The sequence below is a fragment of the Globicephala melas genome, chromosome 6 (genome assembly GCF_963455315.2).
Source record: "Globicephala melas chromosome 6, mGloMel1.2, whole genome shotgun sequence".
NCBI lineage: Eukaryota > Metazoa > Chordata > Mammalia > Artiodactyla > Delphinidae > Globicephala > Globicephala melas.
In genome coordinates this window covers 103,449,871-103,475,688 of record NC_083319.1, presented here as the reverse complement: position 1 = coordinate 103,475,688, position 25,818 = coordinate 103,449,871, and the positions used below count along the sequence as shown (strand labels likewise).

General features: G+C 39.2%; 1 protein-coding gene across 1 annotated transcript; it reads right to left on the bottom strand.

Moving 5' to 3' along the window:
* Positions 1 to 154: 154 nt before the first annotated feature.
* Positions 155 to 24,953, bottom strand: BNIP3L (BCL2 interacting protein 3 like). Its single transcript, XM_030879076.3, has 6 exons — positions 24,749 to 24,953; positions 17,285 to 17,468; positions 12,987 to 13,059; positions 7,864 to 7,967; positions 7,605 to 7,754; positions 155 to 792 (listed from the first exon to the last, which is right to left on the bottom strand). The coding sequence occupies exons 1-6, from the start codon at positions 24,846 to 24,848 to the stop codon at positions 744 to 746; spliced, it is 660 nt and encodes a 219-aa protein (XP_030734936.1). The 5' UTR covers positions 24,849 to 24,953; the 3' UTR covers positions 155 to 743.
* Between the last annotated feature and the right edge of the window lie 865 nt (positions 24,954 to 25,818).

Below are 25,818 nucleotides of genomic sequence, written 5' to 3'. Positions count from 1 at the left end.
GAAATAAAGATTCTATACCATAGAAAAGACAGCATTATAACATACTAGTATTAAAATCTGCTGATGTATTCGAGTTCTTCTATTTTATACCTATCATTTACATAGCTTGCCTCCTACAAATTAAAAGGCGCCATTAAGAGGCTTAGACAAAAAGTGGCTCCAAAGCTGGTTTAAAATAAGTTTTTATTGCCCAGGATATTTTTTTTTCTTGTGTCTTATTTTGTTTGTTTTTTTCTTTTTTAATAACTATAAATTCAAGCTTAGGGAAGCTTGCCTTTGTCTTGGAAAAAAAAAAAAAAACAACCAACAACAAAGCTTTTATATCATTTGCTAACCTGGTCTTGCTTTAAGAGAAAGATGGGAGTTATCTTGCAAGAGTAAAATTTATACCATGAATGATGCAGGTCTAAGTCTGGTGGTACCTAAAAGGAGACAACAGCATTGTTGACAAAATTATAATCTGCTGGTGGCATTTGCAGAAAAGAAGCCCTTGCAAATTTCTAAACAACAGTAAACTGTTAGGAAATTCTAAAGTGTTTTACAGGCCAAAAAGGGAATGAGGTTAGTAAAATGCCTCAACAGAGTTTGAATAAAATACTGGATTTGAGAGTTACTGGAACTTGGATATGTAAAAATAGGGTGTAGGTTGGGTCATGCTTACAATGGTCTCAAGTTCAAATAAACTACTGTGACAATACACCACTTCACAAGTCACACGCTTTCCCAGGGGCTCTTCTTTTCCCTTAGTAGGTGCTGGCAGAAGGCGTGCTGAGTCGTTTTCCAATGTAGATGCTGAAAGGAAACACAGTATATCATGTTTCATCTGTTTCAACAGCTCTATACCAACTTGCCCACAGGCTGAACTGTACTTACAAATGAGAATTTTCAGCCATTGTACAAGGCTCTAAAGGTCTGTGTGTACAGTTCCCTAACACCCTGAAATCATCACTGACTTACTTAAAGCTAGTCATCAGCCAGCTAAACTGGTTTTATATGATTATGTTTACTCATTGGGCAGGACTGGACATCACTGGGGCAGTGATTAGACAAAGCAAAGCCAGAGAGAACAGATCCCTTCAAAGAGTAAAGCAGAGCTAACCTCCTTTGAGACGGTCCGCTGTGGTGGAAAAAAAATTCTACTGATATTTCAGACACAAAATACAGTAATATACCAAATTACAAAGCTGCCAGTGCTTTAAAATGCTCTTATTAACAGTTTAACTCTTAAGGATTAGGGCCTTATATTACTTTCCCATGCCAAGCAAGTGTTTGACCCTTATATAACAGAAGCAGAAGGGAAGTTAAGGAAAAGATGGAACCAGCCCCACACGCCAACGTAATAAAACCAACTTTACTTTTTAGAATCCTTTTGTTTTCTACATTCATCTATAACAACTGTTACACTTACACCAGCAAGAGAAACAGTCTGAAGATTCATAAAAGGAGGAGTTCCTCCAAGGTACAAAAGCCGACCAGCCTGTTGAGGGCAGATGAACTAGTGTGCAGTCAATGCTGCCGGGGAATGTGAACTCCTACCCCACACAGCATTCTCACATACCCCCCGTTCTGCTGCGTGCCATCACTGTGCTCACCCTCACAAAAGCAGATCAGGCACCCAGAAAGGCAGGAGGTGTGTGTGGGAAAGTCACGTACGTTTCCAAGTTCATTACTGTGAACACCTCTCCCATATGCTGAGCTCCTTAGAGGAAAGATAAGAGATGCTGTACTTCTTCTGCACATTATATACAGAAGAGGACCCACTGGGCATGCTCAAAGAGAAGAGCAGATATGTCTTAAAAATATTTAACCACAAGTGTTTAACTCCTAAAATATTTCAAAAGTGTATTTCCTCAATTGTTCAAATCCAGAAAAAAAGAAGAATTTAAAAGACATCCCTGGAGGAGTCAAGATGGTGGTGTGGGAAGATGCGGAGTTGGAGTCTCCCCCCAACTAGGGCGCCTGCCGGCCGCTGGTGGGGGACTCTGATGCCCAAGGAGACAGGAGAAGCACAAAGTGAACCGGCGGCTTGCGGGATCTTGGTTCACGAGCCTGGGGTCAGGCCGAAGCTCTTGTGGTGGGAGATCCGAGTCCAAACCACTGAACTAACAGAGAACCTCAGACCCCAGGGAATAGTCATCGGAGTGAGGTCTCATGGAGTTCCTCATCTCAGCACCAAGACCCAGCTCTACCCAACAGCCTACAAACTCCAGTGTTGGAAGCCTCAGGCCAAACAACCAGTAAGGCAGGAACACAATCCCACTCATTAAAAAAAAAAAAAAAAAAAAAAATGAGATGGCAAAAAAATATGTCACAGATGAAGGAGCAAGGTAAAAACCCACAAGACCAAATAAATGAAGAGGAAATGGGCAATCTACCTGAAAAAAGAATTCAGAGTAATGATAGTTAAGATCATCCAGAATCTCAGAAATAGAATGGAGGCATGGATTGAGAAAATTCAAGAAGTGTTTAACAAAGATCTAGAAGAACTAAAGAACAAACAGAGATGAACAACACAATAACTGAAATGAAAAATACACTAGAAGGAATCAATAACAGAATAACTGAGGCAGAAGAACGAATAAGTGAGCTGGAAGACAAAATGGTGGAAATAACTGCTGAGGAGCAGAATAAAGAAAAAAGAATGAAAGGAATTGAAGACAGTCTCAGAGACCTCTGGAACAACACTAAATGCACCAACATTTGAATTACAGGGGTCCCAGAAGAAGAAGAGAAAAAGAAAGGGTCTGCGAAAATATTTGAAGAGATTATAGTTGAAAACTTCTCTGACACGGGAAAGGAAACAGTCACCCAAGTCAAGGAAGCACAGAGAATCCCATACAGGATAAACCCTAGGAAAAACACACCAAGACACATATTAATCAAACTAACAAAAATTAAATCCAAAGAAAAAATATTAAAAGCAGCAAGGGAAAAACAAAAAATAGCATACAAAGGAATCCCCATAATGTTATCAGCTGATTTTTCAGCGGAAACTCTGCAGGCCAGAAGGTAGTGGCAGGATATACTTAAAGTGATGAAAGAGAAAAACCTACAACCAAGATTACTCTACCCAGCAAGGATCTCATTCAGATTCGATGGAGAAGTCAAAAGCTTTTCAGATAAGCAAAAGCTAAGAGGATTCAGCACCACCAAACCAGCTTTACAACAAATGCTAAAGAAACTTCTCTAAGCGAGAAACACACAAAAAAGAAAAAGACCCACAAAAAGAAACCCAAAGCAATTAAGAAAATGGTAAGAGGAACATACATATCGATAATAACCTTGAATGTAAATGGATTAAATGGCCCAATCAAAAGACACAGACTGGCTGAATGGATACAAAAACAAGACCCATATATATGCTGTCTACAGGAGACCCACTTCAGACCTAGGAACACATACAGACTGAAAGTGAAGGGATGGAAAAAGATATTCCATGCAAATGGAAATCAAAAGAAAGCTGGAGTAGCAACACTCGTATCAGATAAAATAAGACTTTAAAATAAAGACTGTTACAAGAGTTAAGGAGGGACACTACATAATGATCAAAGGATCAATCCAAGAAGATATAACAATTATAAATGTTTATGCACGCAACACAGGAGCACCTCAATACATAAGGCAAATGCTAACAACCATGAAAGGAGAAATTGACAGTAACACAATAATAGTAGGGGACTTTAACACCCCACTTACACCAATGGACAGATCATCCAAGCAGAAAATAAATACAGAAACACAAGCTTTAAATGACACAACAGACCAGACAGATCTAATTGATATTTATAGAACATTCCACCCAAAAGTGGCAGAATACACTTTCTTCTCAAGTGCACATGGAACATTCTCCAGGATAGATCACACCTTGGGTCACTAATCAAGCCTCAGAAAATTTAAGAAAATTGAAATCATATCAAGCATCTTTTCTGACCACAACGCTATGAGACTGGAAATCAATTACAGGAAAAAAACCGTAAAAAATACAAATACATGGAGGCTAAACAGTGTGCTAGTAAATAACCAAGACACCACTGAAGAAATCAAAGAGAAAATTTAAAAATACATAGAAACAAATGACAATGAAAACACAACGACCCAAAACCTATGGGAAGCAGCAAAAGCAGTTCTAAGAGGGAAGTTTATAGCAATACAATCTCACCTCAAGAAACAAGAAAAATCTCAAATAAACAATCTAACCCTACACTTAAAACAACTAGCGAAAGAACAAAGAAAACTCGAAGTCTGTAGAAGGAAAGAAATCATAAAGATCAGAGCAGAAATAAATAGAAATGAAGAAAACAATAGCAAAGATCAATAAAACGAAAAGATGGTTCTTTGAGAAGATGAATGAAACTGATAAACCCTTAGCCAGACTCATCAAGAAAAAAAGGGAGAGGATGCAAATCAATAAAATTAGAAATGAAAAAGGAGAAATCACAACTGACACTGCAGAAATACAAAGGATTATAAGAGACTACTACAAACAACTCTATGCCAATAAAATGGACAACCATAAAGAAATGGACAAATTCTTGGACAGGTACAATTTTCCAAGACTGAATCAGGAAAAATTAGAAAATATGAACAGACCTATCAAAAGTAATGACATTGAAACCATAATTAAAAATCTTCCAAGAAACAGAAGTCCAGGATCAGATGGCTTCATAGGTGAATTCTGTCAAACATTTAGAGAAGAGCTAACACTGATCCTTCTCAAACTCTTCCAAAAAAGTGCAGAGGGAGAAACACTCCCAAATTCATTCTACGAAGTGACCATCACCCTGATACCAAAACCAGAAAAAGATATCACAAAAAAAGAAAATTACAGATCAATATCACTGATGAACATAGATGCAAAAATCCTGAACAAAATACTAGCACAGAATCCAACAGCACATTAAAAGGATCATACACCATGATCAAGTGGGATTTACCCCAGAAATGCAAGGATTCTTCAGTATATGCAAATCAATCAACGTGATACATCACATTAACAAATTAAGGAATAAAAACCATATGATTATCTCAACAGATGCAGAAAAAGCATTTGACAAAATTCAACACCCATTTATGATAGAAGCTCTTCAGAAAATGGGCATAGAGGGAAACTACCTCAACATAATAAAGGCCATATATGACAAACCCACAGCAAGCATCATACTCAACAGTGAAAAACTGAAAGCATTTCCACTAAGATCAGGAACAAGAGAAGGAATCCCTCTCGCCACTCTTATTCAACATAGTTTTGGAAGTCCTAGCCATGGCAATCAAAGAAGAAAAAGAAATAAAAGGAATACAAAATTGGAAAAGAAGAAGTAAAGCTGTCACTGTTTGCTGATGACATGATACTATACATAGAAGATCCTAAAGATGCCACCAGAAAACTACTATAACTCATCAATGAATGTGGTAAGGTTGCAGAATACAAAATTAATGCACAGAAGTCTCTGGCTTTCCTATACACCAACAACAAAAAATCAGAAAGAGAAATTAAGGATACACTCCCATTTACCACTGCAACAAGAAGAATAAAATACCTAGGAATAAACCTGCCTAAGGAGGTGAAAGACTTTTACTCAGAAAACTATAAAACACTGATGAAAGAAATCAAAGATTTCTTGGAGCTCATGGAGCTCAATATCAAAAAAAGAAACAATCTAGTTAAAAAATGGGTGGAAGACCTAAACAGACATTTCACCAAGGAAGACAAACAGATAGCCAAGAGGCACATGAAAAGATGCTCAACATCACTAATTATTAGAGAAATGCAAATCAAAACTACAATGAGGTATCACCTCACGCCAGTCAGAATAGCCACCATCAAAAAATTTACAAACAATAAATGCTGGAGAGGGTGTGGAGAAAAGGGAACCCTCCTGCACTGTTGGTGGGAATGTAAATTGATACAATCACTATGGAAAACAGTATGGAGGTTCCTTAAAAAACTAAAAATAGAACTACCATATGACCCAGCAATCTCACTGCTGGACATATACTGTGAGAAAACCATAATTCAAAAAGAGTCATGTACCAAAATGTTCATTGCAGCTCTATTTACAATAGCCTGGAGATGGAAACAACCTAAGTGTCCATCATCGGATGAATGGATAAAGAAGATGTGTGGCACATATATACAATGGAATATTACTCAGCCATAAAAAGAAACGAAATTGAGTTATTTGTAATGAGGTGGATGGACCTGAGAGTCTGAAGAGTGAAGTACATCAGAAAGAGAAAAACAAATACCGTATGCTAACGCACGTATATGGAATGTAAAAAAAAAGAAAATGTTACTGATGAACCTAGTTGCAGGGCAGAACAAGGAGGTAGACATAGAAAATGCACTTGAGGACATGGGGTGGGAGGGTGAAGCTGGGGCAAAGTGAGAGTAGTGTCGACATATATACACTACCGAATGTAAAATAGTTGGTTGGTGGGAAGCAGCAGCACAGCACAGGGAGACGGGATCCGTGCTTTGCGATGACCTAGAGGCGTAGGATAGGGAGGGTGGGAGGGAGGCTCAAGAGGGAGGGGATATGGGGACATGTGTATGCATATGGCTGATGCGCTTTGTTGTACAACCAAAACTAACACAGTACTGTGAAGCAATTATACTCCAATAAAGATCTATTTTAAAAAAAAAGAAATCCCTGAAAAATTAATGAATTGCAGGTAAATGTGGGGTCAATTTTAGAAGGAAAGAAAAATGCTGTCAATACAAAGAGAAAACAGTAGTAACCCCAACCAGCTTTCCAGTTGCACTCAAGGACTACTCGATAAAATGGTATATTTTCCCATTTGGGAAAGAGAAATGCTCACATCAACGCCAACTTTATACACTAATGATTAATTTACTTTAAAACTCAGCTTATCTTGAGAAATTTATAAACAACAACAACAAGACCCAAAAAGAAAAATCAAATATAGAAGAGCTCACTTTAAAATGAACCTTTAGGGTAGTAAATCATATGAACAACTTATTTTCAAATAAGAAAAAACTCTACTCTTAAAAATACTTATTGGATAGGTATCCCCCGCTTTTCGAAAGTTTGCTTTTCATTACTTCACTATGTAGGTTAGACCTATGTTAGTACCTGTTTTCGATAACTGAAAGGAATTCGAAGAGGATTTTCACATTTATAAAAAAAGGCAAAAAGTGAACAGTGTTCAGCGATGGTTCTGCAGCGAGCTGTTACAGAGGAAGCGCACTCCGAGCAGTGAGAGCGCCTCCTTCCCAGGAACCACACTCAGCACCTCAGCATCCAGCTCCCATAGCTTTGAACTGCATCTGTGAGCATCTGTGCTTTATCTCGATGTATGTTGTGCATCAGTTAGCAAGATGTGTCCTAAGGTAATTGCTTCTTCGCTTTACACCATTTCAGCTTACGGAAGGTTTCATAGACATGCTCTACTTTCAGAGAGCGGGGGAACCCTATACACCAAAAGTGAATCGACTTCAATAATTCTTTTGAGTTCATCCCACTTGTGCTGAAACATTAAAAGGACAACAACACAAACTGCTTTCACGTATATTTCTTACAGCTGGAAATAAAATCTGTGAATAAAATGAATGGAAGAAACTTCAGGTACTGACCAATACTTACCCTAGCCCCAAAGCCAAAACATGGGAAAGGAAGAGAGATGGAATGAACACCTTAAGAAATTCTGCAGAGAAAATCCCCCCTTTCTTCATGGCTCCACTTTTTCTCATGCTTAAGGAAACGGAACGTTTAGGGTGTCTGAAGTGGAACTCCCTGGGGGAAGAAATGCAGAGGCAGGTGTCAGAAATGCATTTGCTGAAAATATCTCAGGAATTAGCAGGCCCGCACTGTGTCCACTGAAAAGAACCATGTACTGACTTACTTAGGTGGAATGTTTTCAGGTCTACTGGACCAGTCGGACACCCAGTCTACACTTTTCTTCAAAGCATCCACTTCTTTCTCTCCTTCTGCAACTTCTTCTTCTGACTGTAAAGGAGAATTCACATTTTAAAAAAGGAGAAAAAGAAGACTGATCCTTCCTACTACAGAAGACAAATCTAGACAGAAAATATACAAAAATCATAAGCTTGTGCATCAATAATTTTTATGTAAGAAAGATGTCATTTTTCCAAAAAGGCTGACAAAATGATCTAAGATCAGAGTATTTAACATCTTAAAAAAAACTTGAGTGAGTTTCACTGTTATGTCTAAACACAGCAATATAAACCTGAGATTTGAATTATTCCTCAATTAAAAAAAAAAAGAATATGAATCTGAAAAAGTATATTTGGGGATACAGTGTAACTAAAGTGTGGAAACATTGATAATCATTGAATCTGGGTGATACGTGTATGAAGGGCCATTGTAATATCCTCTTTACTTTTGTATGCATTCAAAATTTTTCATAATTAAAAACAAAGGGGAACATCAAAAAGTATATGCTAACAAATATAAAGTAATGAGAAAATAAATAACTGGGAGTTGGGCTGAGGAAGTAAATGATTTATAATAACTTAAAATAACTAGTATTTATTAAGCATTTATCAAGAGACAAGCATCAGTCTATGCACTTTACATGCATTAACCTTTACCTTACAACAATCCTGTAAGAAAAGGAACTATTACTATTCCATTTTACAGATGAGGAATCCGAGACATAAATTAAGTGACTGCCCAAGTTTCTATATGCGGTAAGTAGCAGGGCCAGTATTCAAACCCAGGCAAATGGTCTCTATAGCCCCTACTCTTAGGCATTAAGTTTTACTCCCTAGAAGGAGATTTTTAGACAAATTGCTATCCAAACATTTTCCAAGGTTTAGTCAAAACTACTTAAGCCAGAGCTTCCCTGGTGGCGCAGTGGTTGAGAGTCTGCCTGCCGATGCAGGGGATACGGGTTCGTGCCCCGGTCCGGGAAGATCCCACATGCCGCGGAGCGGCTGGGCCCGTGAGCCATGGCTGCTGAGCCTGCGCGTCCGGAGCCTGTGCTCCGCAACGGGAGAGGCCACAACAGTGAGAGGCCCGTGTACCGCAAACAAACAAACAAAACTACTTAAGCCGAAAGTTTTAAGAGTAATTTATTTAATACAGAGTAAGAACTGGACATCTTTCACATCAAATAAATTTAAAAAGTCCTTCTCCTTGCTAATGATAATAACCTAAAGTTTCAGGGTAAGAACAATCAAAATTTCCAATAGCTTCTCTTTCCAGACCCCACAGGGACGAGAAATTCCTAAAAAAATGACACAGCATTATTTATTCAGTTTTAAGGAATATAATGCTATGACCTCAAACCAAAGGGTCTCAAAGCTAAGCATTATTTTGATTTGTTATTTTGTTTGGATAGAATTCAAACTTTCATTCTTTTTTGTAGGTAGTTATGAAAATTCTCTATGAAACAGCTGCTCCAGGAAGGTAGCTTCAGAGAATCTCTAGATATAGATGGTCCCTTTTGCTATCAAACAGAAAGTAAAATCCCTGTGGATTTTTGCTACTCTGGTACTATCATTCTTATTTAGTTCTGCTGGACTTGGCAAATACCACTGAATGACATAATGTAGCCTTTAGGATTAAGCTTGTTCCACTGAGTATTAAGATTACTCAGAATCATGAGTTGGCTCTCTGGAGTAAATCTGAAAATACCCTAAATCAAAAACGATAAATTGTTACAATTTACTTATAGATCAGCCTGTGCCACACAATACCTCATTCAACACACTGCAGGTCACTTCTGTTCAGTTTCCAACATTGGTCTTAAATGTCGCTTCTAAAACTGCTCAAAGATTCAGGTTTAAATGTGTGAACAAGCTAGTATTTCATACTTTCCAAAAGAATGAAAATATAATAAGATTTTATTCTAATTTTTAAAGATGATGATCTTTGGGCTATTATTAAAAAAAAAAAAAAAAACACAAAAACTTCCCAGATCAGTTTAGAATGCTTACCTTAAGAATAAGGATTGTAAGCTCTCCTCATTCACTACTGCCCTGTGCTTCCTTTTATTAATCTTACATTTGCCAGCTTTAGGCTTTAAATTGCCTTCTGATTCTTGGAATTTCAGAATATGGTAAAAATGCACTTAGTCTAATGAAGTAATATTCATGCCTTTATCCAAATCAATAACCCTCGCTCCACAGCTACAACTATTCAGACAGAAGATTCTGATCATTTCAGCCTATTATCATGGGCAGTCCCTTACCTTCTAATCACTTACATTTTCCTTCTCTGCCGCACCTCAAGCTCTCTTAGGTCTCTAAATGTGGATATTAAACTACATAGCACAGAATAGATAAACCACAGTTTTACAGGAGGGAAAAGGAAGACATTTTCACTTTGTATCATCTTCCAATGACACCCGACCCTGTGCTGGCCTATTTGGTCCCAGAAACACACTGAAAAACGCCTCTGAGAGACAATCTACCGTCTATTTTCTGCTACAAAACTGACTCTTGAGGACCATTATCCTGAAAGTCCAGTTTGAACAACTTTTTCCTAAAGGCATTACACCTTAGGCTTCCTTGTACCATGACTCACCAGACATGTGTTTTAGTTCATTCTCACGACCTTGTGAGCTCTTCTGAAATCAATCCCATTCATCGACTTATTTTAGTAGAACAGGGGCCACAGGCCCAGACAGCCCTGGTTTCAGTCCTGACTCTATCACTTACTTGCTTTTGATCTTAGGTAAGTAACTTAATTAAGACACAGCTTCATTTTTTCCAATTCATTCATGGGCATTATGTCACCTCTTTCACTGGGCTGAGAACATTACAGTGGGAAACAATTAAAAAAAAAAAAATTTGCACCTGGAATGTATCTAGTAAATATTAGCTTCTTTCCTTCCTCCTCTTAAAAAGGCTAAAAATGTCATATATTCCTCATGTAGACAATCTAAAAAATTCAATAAGAGCAAGTACCATTAAGTCCTTTATTAACTGTTTTTAACTGTTTCCTAACCCTAAGCTTCCTTCTAATTCATGAAAAAGAAATCCACCTTCCCAAACCCTAAAGTAACTAATTTTTGAATTAGCATTTCTTCAATTAGAAACAAGCAATGCAAAAGGCTTTTTGGAAGTTCAAGTATATTATTCCTATTGATTTCTCTCTTACTAAAAGTCTTCCTCTACAGGATATAATGTTTTTCTTATAGGAGTTAGATTGCCTTTTCAAAAACGTAACCTGGTTTAAATTGACTGTAGTAGCCTTGCTACTACAAGTTTCTCTACGGTATAAAGTTCATCATAAAATAAATTAGTATTCCGTCCCACAGTGTTTCTAGGTTTCAGAAAACAGCACAAATAAAGCACAGTCAACGTAGGGAGAAAGTGTGCAGCTTCCTAAACAGAAAGAATACTGGGTGGAACCAAGGTAACATGCAAAATATTTCCAGTGCAAAGGGAGCCAGGACACTGCACAGTGAGAACTCCGCAAAACAAAGTTTTTGTTAGCATTCATTCAAACATTCACTCAACATATATTCTTCAAGTACCTTAACATGGGAGAAAAAAACAACGCCTCCTGTTCTCAAGAATTTGCATTCTTGGGCTTCCCTGGTGGCTCAGTGGTTAAGAATCTGCCTGCCAATGCAGAGGACACGGGTTCGAGCCCTGGTCCGGGAAGATCCCACATGCCGCGGAGCAACTAAGCCCGTGCGCCACAACTACTGAGCCTGCGCTCTAGAGCCCGCAAGCCACAACTACTGAGGCCACATGCCACAACTACTGAAGCCCGCATGCCTAGAGCCAGTATGGGCTCCACAACAAGAGAAGCCACTGCAATGAGAAGCCCGCGCACCGCAACGAAGAGTAGCCCCCGCTCGCCACAACTAGGGAAAGCCCAGGCGCAGCAACGAAGACCCAACACAGCCAAAAATAAATAAATAAAATAAATTTATATATAAAAAAAATTTGCACTCTGACACTTGCAGGTGATCTGACAGATCAATAAAGTCAAGGGCTGGCTATGAACATTCTAAATCATTAACGACAATTATTTATTTATCCCAAGTTTTACAATAAAAACCTTTGTAAGCTTTCAATACTATATCCATCTATATTTCCAACATGTCAACTCCTTGTGAAACTATATTTAACTTCTTTACCTTAAGGAATCCTGCATAATTTAGGTGAATTTTGTCTCTAGCTTGATTTGATTTCAGACGCAAAAAAGCTTTCACACCTGGTTCTACAACAACCTTCCGTTTCATTTATTCTGTGACCTTAAATAAGACATGTGCCTCAGTTTTCTATTTATAAACTCAAGAAACTAGCCTGGAATACTGGAATGACACATTATAGACAAGAATTTCCCAATTCTTTTAGGACCCCAAATTCTTAGTTGTAAAGGAGCATGACGACGACCACAGCAGCATAAATTCCAACATCAGAAACTGAATAACTTAAAATGGCTTCGAAGTATTTTTCTAAATTTTTTATTGGAGTATAGTTGATTTAAAATGTTGTGAATGTTGTGTTAGTTTCAGGTGTACAGCAAAATGAATCAGTTATACATAAACATGTATCCACTCTTTTTTAGATTCTTTTCCCATATAGGTCATTGTAGAGTACCGAGAAGAGTTCCCTGTGCTCTACAGTAGGTCCTTATTAGTTATCTATTTTATATACAGTTGTGTGTATATCTCAATCCCAATCTCCCAATTTATCCCTTTCCCCCTGGTAACCATAAGTTTGTTTTCTACATCTGTGACTCTATTTCTGTTTTGTAAATAAGTTCATTTATACCATTTTTTTAGATTCCACAAATAAACAATATCATATATTTGTCTTTCTCTGACTTACTTCACTCAGTATGACAATGTCTAGGTCTGTCTACGTTGCTACAAATGACATTATTTCGTTCTTTTTTACGGCTGAGTAATATTCCATTGTTCAAACAATTTTTTAAAGTCTTCATATTCTTTACTATATTTCAGCAAAACAGACTTAGAGATTTGCATTTTTCCTAATTATCTAATGCAAATCAGAAAGATAAACAAACATACACACACACCTGAGAGCTATGGTCCCTGCTGGTGTGCATTTCCACATCAAACATGATCTGCCCATCTTCTTGTGGGGAAGGGCTAGAAGAAAAAGACACATTTATAGCCATTAGTTTTAATTCTCATTTTGTCAAATAAATTAGCCTCTACTGGAAATTAGAAAATTAAAAGTTATAGTGGTATGTCTTTGAAAAAGCAGCAAATCAGAAAGTATACCACAACCCCATGTAAGAAAAAATGAAATTGAGCACCCTTACTCCCAAATGTTCTAGAATTTTTCAGTGGTGATAAATTCCTTTGCAATGATAAATCTGCAACGGAAATACTACCTAAAGACACAAGACTGTCACATTTTCTTATTTTTACTCTTTTTCCAATAAATGTAAAATGATCTTCAAATTCAGAAACTCTAGTTTGGGGTTCTTTTTCTCAAAGTTGTTTCATCGTTAAACAATTCACCAGCTATCTTCAAAGTGTGAAAGCGGCTCTTAACGACTCTTTCAAAGGGTCTTTGAGGTTAAAATTGTTTTCATAATACTATCAGGATTTATTTGCCTTTTTCATTCTCATTTTGCCATGTGTGTACAGTGAAAATTTCCAAAGGCTAAATTTTGTGTAATAGCATATATACATAGAAAGAATGTAAAAGCAGGTGAGAGTCCAGCTGTTTTCTATTAAGCCAGATATTAAAGAGATTTGCATAAACGTAAGACAATGCCACTATTCTTACTAATTTTTTTGGTTATGGACAACAGGTAAATTTTGTTTAAAAAAGTTACTTATGTTAACATGTAATAGGCTTCTTGTTGAATGAAGGAATACAAATCTTTTTAATGTTCTCCGTTTTAATTTCTAATATAGTAAATATAAAAATATATAACCCACATAAACAAAAGATCTTTGGGGTCCCCAATAGTTACTACGAGTGTAAAGGAGTACTGAGCCCAAACAGTTTGAGAACCACTATTTTACTTACTTTTGAAATACTGACTTTGAGATATTTCAGAGTGAATTATATAAACTTATAGCAAGTGATAACCTTTCACAAGTACAACATATATTCCCAGAACTATAAAAATTTACAGATACAGTTTTAGACAAAGATACATGGTCACAAGCTGTACCTGATACAAGAGATGAATACAATCTGCTAAGTGCTATTCTTAGCTTTATCAATGATTCCTTGTGTAACCATAGCGAGTCACTAGACCTTTCACTACACACCCCAGCTCCCCAAATGTAAACTCAAGTGGGCATGAAGGATGCTCCAGGCTTAACTTGCTCAAAGGAATAGATATTAACTATCAACGCTGTCAAGGGCATGTGTCCAATGGTAATACATAGAGATGCTGGTGAGACTGACTGGAAAGTAAGTAAGATCACCAGTCTTTGACGATTATAACTGATGTAGGAGATTCTGAAGTGGGGGAAGGAAAAGTGAAAAACTGGTTCCATACCAAACCACCATATTATTGTATTTAGAAAATTTTTGTCTTCAACGAGAAATCTCAGGCTATAGCACAGGAACCAAGTAGAACGAGGGACTCTGGTTGTCCTCAGTATACTGTTATTATGCTCATAACACTGTTGGATTCACAGCCAGAGGTCAAGTTAAGGACCAGCCTTACAGAACCATGACCAGGTCAAGGCAGCAGAATGACCAAGTCAAAAAGCCAAGAGAAGCACAGCTCTGCTTTACACTCTTCTTACCACTGGCACCAAGCTCGCTTAGACAAATACTCAACATCTCACTGGTAGACTGATCCATTTGGGATGCATTATCATCCTGGCTCATGTTAGGATCCGCTGGGGAGCTTTTACAATTTTCTCACGTTGGGCTTCCCTGGTGGCGCAGTGGTTGAGAATCTGCCTGCTAATGCAGGGCACACGGGTTCGAGCCCTGGTCTGGGAGGATCCCACATGCCGCGGAGCAACTAGGCCCGTGAGCCACAACTACTGAGCCTGCGCGTCTGGAGCCTGTGCTCCGCAACAAGAGAGGCCACGACAGTGAGAGGCCCGCGCACCACGATGAAGAGTGGCCCCCGCTTGCCGCAACTAGAGAAAGCCCTCGCACAGAAACGAAGACTCAACACAGCAAAAATAAATAAATAAATAAATAAAACCTCCTACCCCAACATCTTCTTTAAAAAAAAAATTTTTCTCATGTCTCGACAACAGAACGAGATTCTCTAGGGATGGGGTCTGTGTACTGGTATTTTTAAAAGCTCCCTGTGGGAATATAGTGTGTAGGTTGGAAACTCCTACAATAGGTTGGAAACTCCTACAATAGGCTGGAGCACAAAGCAAAACACATAGGGGCATCTCTTCTAACCACCACCACAGTGACAAAAATATACTGGTGGAATAATTTTTAAATTTTTAAATATGTATGAAAATATACATAAATTAGCTTGGGGACGAATAGCCAACGATCCTAAACCATTTCCGCCTACAAGAAGCACTGCTTAACAACCTCAAATCTAGAGATGCTGGCAATTCAGATGACGTGAACTGTGAAGACATTCTTAAATGTTCAAGTGTTAGGTATCCCAGGAGAGCATTACTGAGCTAGAGTTCCAGGCCTCCCTTGAGACGTGACCAGTGACCCAGAGCCTGAAGATGTGTAAGTGGAGAACAGGAAAGTGTCCCAGGGCACCCGCCACATCTCGATTTACATGTTCAGAAACCTAACTGAAACATGATCACGGGAAGATGAATTCGTGTTCGACCACAAGTATAACTGCAACCAGAAATGACATAAGATGACCAGAAGGCCGGGCAGGTGATCTTATCTCTGCTCAATGACAGCACCAAGTGAACGGCAGGTTAAGGGACTCACCAGTACTTGAACATGTAATAAAAGGCTTATCAACAAGCCCATAAGCAGCAGAAAACTTCAGAAAACCCTCCCGTGAGCCTCATAACATAAATGTAACATAATATAAACGTGATTCTCAAAAAACAGACTAATGTCGTAGCTCCCAGAATTGGTGGCAAGCTGCTCAGAGAAGAGCCATCTGCTCTGCTTCTGCTCATGACAAGAGCCATCCCGGCTCTTCCGAAGCACAGGGACACGTGAGTGATGTGACTGGGAGGTGGGTGTGCCAGAGAGCCGTCAGACCCGTCCTCTGCGGCCCTGGTGACAACGGTGGATCATAAGTCACGCAGGCACTTCGAACATGATTTAACTCTTGATTCTCCTTTTCTGCTTTTTCTGATGAGAAATAATATGTACCACACACACAATTTTTACCAAGTATAAAAATTTGGAAGAAGAAAAATGGCCATCATTCCATCCCCTAGAGATAATCACTGTTTACATTTTTAGATGTCCCCTTAGTCTATTTCCTGTGTATCTGCATTTTCTACATGGCCAATAACAGTGAACTCTTAATTAGCCAGAAGATCATCCAGTACCCCAGAATGCTAATACTATGGCTGTCACTGGTCTAAGAATGTTCAATATACCACTATGTCATGTAATACCTAGTCCCTCTGGAAAAAGAGAAGCTTGTACTGAAATATAAACTAACAACGCAGTTTCATTCTCCTCATACGTGTCTGTATCCTTAACTCTTTCACCACATGCAGTCCTTAATTGAAGAATGTCTCCCCAAGCCAAATATAGAAAAACGAGGTCTGAAACAAAACTTCCTCTGAGCTCTAAGGAAACGCAATGGCCGCCTTCAAAATTAACTATCTTTACAGACCTTACTTGGTGCTTCTACCGTGCAAATACTGCTATACAACAAGCTGAATCAACTTGTACCTCCTGCGACTCAAACATTTCCTGAATGTCTACTGTATGCCAGCATCATGACTGTCAAGGGTACAGAGGAGATGAAACAGGATCCCTGCCTTCTAAAGCCTCACAATCTAGAAGGGAGGACAGAGATTACAGAGGTAACTATATTGGAGGCAGAAAGAGAGCTGTGAAAGGACAAAGGAAAACGGGAGAAAGTTAGATTAATTCTGTAAGTAAACATTTATACCGCTGACTTTTAAACTAGTAAACATCTGAAAACGACACAATCTAAGGAAACTGATTTAATCTGAGGAGAAAGTGGGCACTCATGTCCTTGTCAATTGGCTATCTGATTTAAACACACATGCTGCAAGAAATCGGGAGTTGTAAATTTTGTCACATGAAGATGTAAGCAATTTATTTTTTCTAGTGGGAAGTAACCTTGCAAGGGAGTTGTAAATTTTGTCACATGAAGATGTAAGCAATTTATTTTTTCTAGTGGGAAGTAACCTTGCAACCCTTCCATTTCCAGAATTCCACCAAAACGTGGATCTCACTTACCTGTCGCAGTGAGAACTGCCTCTTGAACTGCTCTGTCCGGATTCATGTTGTGCATCCAAAAGAATCTTCTCCATGTCTCCATTGTGGATAGAGGATGAGGAGGGTACGTGTTCTAGACCCCCATTTTTCCCATTGCCATTATCATTGCCATTGCTGCTATTCATGGGGAGCTCCACCCAGGAACCTGTTGGACAAGTCAGATAACTGCAGTTAACCACAGCAGAACAGGAGTCTCTCGTGTGCACACAGCATGTGAATATGGTGAATTCAGATAAGAATTCTGGCTCGCCTCAAAGCAAATGCCAAAGTATTCTGAAGAAAATAAACAAGGAGCAATAAAAGTCTGAAAAGCTATATAGTGCTGTTCCTGAAGGAGCTCGTGCAATCAACTGATTTAGAAGAAGTTGGACCTCTAAAATGTGTATCTTAGAAGATGTGTCTTTCAGCCAGTTTCCTCTCTGGTTAAAACTTAATTTACATACAATAAATACTTTACTGAAAATTTTTGGTTGCTTTTCAAAAAATAAACAGCTACTTTATTACCAGACAGGGTACTTATGTTTAATATTTTAATTACATATATATATTTTTCCAGTCTACCTCAGCTATTTAGTTGTATCTTCTCCATCTACCTCAGCTATTTAGTTGTGTCCTCTCCACCTGTATTTAGAAACGTCGTAAAGGTCATCTAAGTATGTTAACAACTGTGCCTTAATTAGCACAAACAATTGAGAGGTTCCTGGAGAGGGAACTTAAATCCAATCATCAACATTTCAGTTTGTGTGCAAGTCTGGAGCATAAAATGAATGCAGCTGGCTCTTAACTAAATCAGGTGAGAATGCTTAAAAACCCTAAAAAAAGCTTTATCCCTATCCCACACATTAGCTTCTTCCCTTCCTTTATGCCTCCCTCTTTCTACTTCTCCTTTCTCTATGCACTAAACATACCTTGCAAGCTGGCCTTTTCTCTCTTCTCTCCCACAAGTTCACACTTTCTAGGGTTTTCATGAAGCCTCGTTGGTTTGGGGCAGAAAACCAGGCATCTGCTACGGGCAACACTGACGTTGCCTCAGGCGAACAGTCAAAGAGGGTGGAGCCACAGGAAAGGATGGGGCCCTGGTAATTTGGACTGGTCTTGAAAATACTGGCTCCATGAGTTTGCTGACTACATGAAGGTCCTTTCATTCTAATAAGCATTGACAACAGTAGCCAATAAAACAACTTCATAACAAAAAGAGAGTGGTGTATGTTTTTTCTAATTTCCATTCCTTACAACAAATTTTGTTTTAGAAAACATAACCAAGCAGGTTGGTGGAGCCATTTCTCTAAACTCCAAGCAGAAGTGTTAGAGAGAGTCCTGTGGCAGAACAGTCTTCCATCCGTAAATCAGAATAACAGGCCCAAACCCTAAAATGAGATTACCGCTAATCCAGACCCAGAAGTGAACTCAACATCACCCGTCTACAAAGGAAAAGCTCAAAGGTAGCCCTGGTTGGAAATCTGACTCTCCCACTTACTATGACATTCTGAGCTTCAGTTTCCTCATTTGTAAAACAGAGATGATTACATAGTACCTTCCCCCCAGGGTTGCTGTGACGATTAAATAGAGTAACACAGGTAAAATGCCTAGTAAACAGAAGATACTCATCAATACACTAGTTAAAAGAGTTGATATTTGTAATGTACTTAGAACAGCATTTGCTCCATAGAAGTGAAGTTACCCTTTCCCTCCTTCCCCTCCAAGGTGGTCCCAGTGGCTGTCAGAGTCCCATCATCACCCCCCATTCTTTGGGACTGTACTGCCAAACAACACAACTCCATGACATCTCCACGGTCTCATTCCGTCCACACACAAAAATGGACACAGGCTAGGCAGTATTCAAAATGGATGAAGAAATTCAACTAGCAAAGCTAATAAGATAGATCTAACACTGAAGGTCATTTAACTAAATACTTGTGGAGTGCCTCTGGAATGCATAAGAAATATACCACGAGCATCCCTAAATTTAGAGCTCTACAAAATATTGTAACTGAAAAGAGCGACAGAGAGAGAGGTATATGATGAACAAACTGTTTTTTTCCTACTCCCACTCTTTCTAGGACTGTCCAATTTATTCTACACCAATGGGACCAGTTCTTGTACAGAAGCCCAATGTGAAAAAAATAAAAGGCTGCAGGTGCTCTGGCAGAAGCAGAACTAAGGAACCAGGAGTTCTAGATGGGTCTCCGTGGAAGCCAGTCTTCTCTAAAATACAATTAACATTCACTTGAAGCAGCTGATCAGAGAGAAAAAAGGCTGTAACAATGTCAGGTTTTCAAAACCTTGCTTTTTTGAAGGACTTCCAAACCCATATCTAAATTCTACCTTCTACATTAAATATATGTAAGTAATCACAATGTAGGAACTTGAGGAGACCCACCCAGAAAAGCTTAGTGAAAAGGACCTGTAATTGCCTTACTCTGTAACATAACTGAAGGCACCTCTACTCAAGGCAGACAGTACCTATCGGGCATGTATTAGCATAGTGGCTCAGACCACAGACTGAAGCCAGACTCTCCTTCTACCTTCTATCATGTCCAGTTGTCCCAGACTCCCCTTCTATCACATCAGATTGTCACAGCCTAGACAGGTCACTTAACCTCTCTGTGTTCCAGTAACCTCTCTGTGTTCCAGTTTTCTCATCTGTAAAATAGGGATAATAACTGTGTCTACCTGAAGGTGATCAAAAGGTACAAACTTCCAGTCAGGAGAGAAATAAGTCCTGGGGATGTATGTAATTTACAGCATGGTGACTACAGTTAATAACTGTATTGTATATTTGAAAGAAAAGAGTAGATCTTAGAAGTTCTCATCATAAGAAAAAAATTTTTTCGTAACTGTGTGGTGATGAATGTTAACTAGGCTTACTGTGGTGGTCATTTCAAAATGAATGAAAAAATAAATAAAATCATTATTTTGTACACCTGAAACTAATGTTATATGTCACACCTCAATTTAAAAAAAACACACACTGAATGGTTGCCTGCACATAGTGGAAAAAAACCCACAAAACACCACATCTACCTCATAGGGCTGTTGGGAGGATGACAGGAATAAAACACAACGAAAAGTTCCGAGTACATAACAAGTGCTATGTGTTAGTTACTATTATAATTATACTCAGTATCTTTTAAAAACATTTCTTACTACAAAATTAATGCATTCCTTGAAAATGTAAACATCAGTATGTGAAGGAAAAAAATTGATACCTCTCCTCCCAACCTCTCATTCCTACTCCTAAAGGAAACTGCTTTTAACAGTTTCATATGTAGACTTCCAGAGAATACTTTTGTGTTTTGCTTTTGTTATTACAAATAAAAACAATGGAATTGTACTGTATATATTTTTCTGTAAATAGTGTTTCTTACCTAACAACTCGTTGATGTCTTTCAATGTCAATATATATTGCCTTACTTTGTTCTTCGGAACTGCACTGCATCCCATCATAAAGATATACCATGCTTTAACCATTATCCAAATGGCAATGGTTAATCATCACCCAAATGATTGCTTCTAATATTCTGTTATTACAACCAGGACTTCCATGAACATTCTGCTGGGTAATCTGGCAATACCCATTAAAAGCCTTAAAATGGTAGATTTCCTTTAACTCTTAATTCTGTTCCAGTAATATCATCTATGGAAATAATCAGTTCTGCAGAGAAAGTCAGGACATAGATATCCATTAAATGTTTACATACTTAAAGCAATTATACTCCAATAAAGAATTAAAAAAAATTTAGATCTGAAAAAAAAATGTGTATATACTAGCTTTATCTTTTGAGTAAAGTGGAAAAAATCAAACTTATCTTTCTCAATAGTTGAACTGCACATACCTTTTTCTCATCTCCTAGTTCATTTCTGATTTATAGCCTCAGAATTTCTTGACGTTCTAACACTACCAATCCTCACGAAGTCCCTTTTTACTTGGAAAGGAAATAAGACATGAGGACTGTGCTGTCCAAGCAATACAATGCAGGAAAAAAATCTGAGTGAATTCCCTTCCTAATAATTAAGCCTTTAAAATTAAAAACTGGAGGCTCCATTATATTAAAAGACTACTTACAAACTAACAATCGTTCTCTTAAGCCAGGTGATACATATACACACTACAGGAGCTATTTTCTAGTTTAAGTCTGAGAACTGCTAAGAGGATTCAGAGATGCATGCTTCTACATTCTGTAATACAGTTCTTCGTGAAGGTTGGTCCAATAATTGTGATTTGCATTCATGACTGTATGCTGTATTTACTCTTTATAATTTTATAATCACCAGTTTAATCCTCTTGCAAGGACAGTGAGGGAATGGGGGAAGAGAGAAAAGGAAAAAGAGTATTTCTCATTCTTTCCCCAACTTTTCAATTCCATGTGTAACTCATCGTAACCGGGGCTAACACATTTCATCATGTCTTATTTTCTTTCCTCAAAACATGTATTTTATTTCAAGTACCTGATGCTGGAATCCAGACTGAGAACATTCACTAACATTTTTCTAAAAAAAAACCAGTATTATAAGGCATTGGAGTTTCACGTGTCATAGCCTTAAAAGCCTTCTTGCCATAACTGAGGAAGCAAGTACATCATAGCTGTAGATATTTAAAAAGATAAAAAAGGCTGTACTAAAAAAAAAGAAAAAGAAAAAAAAAGGCTGCACTTCCTACATGAAACAATAACAAGAATTTTATTACTACCATAATTTTCCTCATATTACCTACTGAATTTTATGACATAAATGTCCAATATTCTTAAGTAACTTGATAGTTTTCTCTAGAATAAAACTATCAACTGGAAAATATCCTTTTAACTTTGGAAGTAGTTCAGATATTTGTCCACTAATTTGTAATGAAAGCAAACAGTCCCCATACAAGGATAAACTTAAAAAAAAATCAGAGAACGGTTTCATTATTCCAAATATTTCTATAATTTTCTATTAAAACTTTGACCCCTGAACTAAAGATAAAATCCCAAGCCAGAGATAATCTGTACAATGAGTTCATCTCCTGTTTTTCAGAGTTGTGCAACTTTATGCAACAAACAACTTCAACTTATCAGCAATTTGGATAGTATTAGATGCCCGAATAAGTTGTTTTGCTCAGTGCCCAAAAATCACTTGAAGGAATCAATAAGACTTCTTGTTTTGTTCAGTCCAGTGTTGTATAATGAGCTAAAAAAGAGTAAAAGGCGAAAGGAGCGTAATGAAACATGGCACTTATCTGAAAGCTTTTCAGTAACATTTAAAAGCAGCTCACCCTAGCTCAAATAAAATACTTTCTATCTAGCAGATTTCCCAAAGCAACATTTTGATATCACACACAGGCTGAGCATTCTTGCACTTCTGTAAGAGCTAATACAAACGTAGCAGTACCTGATTGGCCAAGGACATCAAAGACCTCAGAGGTCTGTCAGGACACGGAGGAAAACCATCACACAGAGCTCAACCCCATTTTTCTGTTACATGGTCAAAGGAAAAGAAAAATTCCTTTGCTTTCTGTGAAGTCGGGTACACATAGTAACCAAACAGCCAACTTGTAAGTATCACAGAAAACTGGAATACAATTAAGAAACAGTACATTAAAAAGAGATCAATAGGCAGGTCACCTCTATACATTAGGTGGCATACACTGAGAGAATAAGAAACACACATAATCAGGGGATTGTGGGCCAATGAAAAGAAGTGTCCTGAAAGCAACACTAGTCGGGTGAAAGTAAAACCTCAGCTCTAGGACCTAGCCTGCCATGAACTTGGACAACACACTTCACTCTAGACCTGTTTGTTTTTTCTATTGGAGTAGAGTTAATTTACAATTGTGCTAATTCCTGCTGTAGAGCAAAGTGACTCAGTTATACACATATACCCATTCTTTTTTTCTGTATCTTTTCAATTATGGTTTATCCCAGGAGATTGGCTATAGTTCCCTGTGCTATACAGTAGAACCTTGTTTTTTATCCATTCTAAATAGACCTGTTTCTCTACCAGTAAATAAAAGTGGACAGTTATCGCTAAAGTTTCTTCCCGTTCTAAAATCACATGGTTCTAAATACAGGTAATTAATTTTAAAATGCATATTAATATGTGAAGCAAAGAACATTAAAACACACAGAAATTAATTTTAATTTACTGTGGGAAATAATATCTAAATCTTACATTCTAGAACATAAGACACTTAAAAGTTTTTAAAAGTCAACATTTAAAGAATCACCTAATCAAAAGATGGAGCAAAAAGAATAAGCAATGAAAACATCTTGTGAGGACAGGAACTCTCTTCCCTAAAGTAATTGTTAGGCCACGCTGGAACACCTCCCTCTGATGAAAGATCTTAGAGTGCCTTTAAATGTCATTTAAGCATCCAACTGATTTTTAAACGACTTCATCTGGCCATACGCTAACTGTCCCAACCACCTCTTTCAAAAGGTAAATTACAGGAAGGTTAAGGCAAGAACCTTTCCAAGGCTTCCAGCGAGCTTTAAAGACAACAGGGAATCACCTTAGAACACGATGTCTAAGCACCAGAATGTTAGCAAAAGCAACTGTAGTTGGTCGTAATTTGATACTGCCATTAACTTTCAACCGCCCCAGTGTACCAATGTATTTTTAATCCCGTTTCTGAAAATTCATTGCCCCAGACTCCGTGATCTGTGCAATCTTGGATGGTTCAAGAAGCTGTTCGTAAGCAGGTTTACAGGACACACAACCCCAATGTTAAAAAAAAAAAAAAAAAAAAAATTACTTGAGCAACTCTGAAACATCTTTAAAAAAAAGTAGTATAGCCTCCTCACACCCACCCCCCGTCACGTGATACAAGTAACCACTAAATTACCAAATAATTCTCCAGGCCAGCTCGTGCTAACAAAGGAACGCAACCAGAGGTCTCACATTTTGAGCCCTGGGGGAAGGCCGACCCAGTGAGGTGGGGTCAGCCGGGCTTGGCCCAAGGCGTGCCGCACACTTGACCTCCCGCCCGTCCCTCGCCCGCCCCCTCCTCTCAGTCCGCCGCCCGCGTCCATCCCCTGGCGTCCCCGCCGCACGTCCCCATCCCTGCCCACGTCCACTTGGCGGCCCGCTCCGCCCACCCTCCCCCCCCCGCGCCCCAAGGCCCGCCCCTCCACGCCCCGATTGGCTCCGCTCAGGGGCCCACCACAGGTGGGATCCGCTCGACGCCCTCGTCTTCCCACCCACCTACCCTTCCCAACGGCGAACCCAAGCAGCCCCCCACCCAAGACCCCAGGAAGGAGCTGAGCCAGGTCTGGAGGAAGACAGGAGCAACTCCTCCTGACAGGTGACGGGAGCTGTCAGTCATCCGCACATCCTAGGCCTTGACCAATGGGCTGCCTTCTCCTCCCGCTCCCCGCGCGGAGCTGGCGGCAGCGGCCCGAGCAGCTCCTCCTCCCCCATCCCCTTTACCGAGCCCGCCGGCCCAGTACTCACTGTTGAGGCCGGCTGGTGGGGGAAGAGACTGTTCACCTTCCTCACAGTTGTTGTTGTTGTTGTGCGGGGGCGGCGGCTGCTCTACTAAGTGAGACGACATTGTCGGGCGGCTGGAAGAGGTGCGACCGCAGCAGGACCGTCTCTGGTTCTTGGGCAGCAACACAACAAGCCGAGTCCCCCGCCCCCTTTTCTGCGCCTGCGCAGTCCCTCCCCTGGCCCTGACGTCAGGACCCGCCCCGGCCACGTGATGACAACACAACAAGCGGCGGGGCGGGGCGGGGCGGGGGCGTTCCCAGGCGAGCGACAGACGTGGAGACGCGGGAGTCACGCTGACGCGCGCGCCAGGAATGAATTCCTGCCTGTCATTTGTACCGGCCGGATGGAGTGAGGTATGTGGCTGGAAGTGGGGTAGAGGATGGGGAGACGTCTGTAATGAGGAAGTGCAAGGCCCTCAGGTGCTGGCACGCAGGTCTCCCACACCTACAGGACCAACGTTATTTATCCAAAACGTGAGCATTTCTTTTTTAATATCTGTAAGGACTCAGTCTGTAATAGGTATCGTGGTGACACAAAGTAAGCAAAAGTCCCCGTGCCTCCCCGTCATAAAACTGAAATAAAGCTGGTGGAACGCTGACACGCCAGTGAACAATGTAAGGCAGGCCAGACTTTTTCGTTGTTAAACAATTTTTTTAAAAATTAATTACAAACAACACGCAATCATTGTTAAAAAAAAAAAGGAGAATTTCAGGAAAACATAGAGAAGAAAATAATCACCCACATCCCATCACTTAACCCATTTCTGGGACTTGACATGGCAAGCCATGTTTCGTTTACATGGGTGACAGTAAACTATGTTCCTAAACATTCCACCTACTTCCTCTCTCCATGTCTTTATCGTTTCCTTGGTTTCGTTTATGTGTGACATCTATTTTTCTCATTTGTCTTTTAACCTGTTTCACTTTGCTGAAGTTAAAATTTTCAGGCAATGAGATCTATTATTTTTATATGGCTTGGGAATACCCTCACACCTTGATTTTGAATCTACTCCCTATAATTTTTTCCTAGTTTTC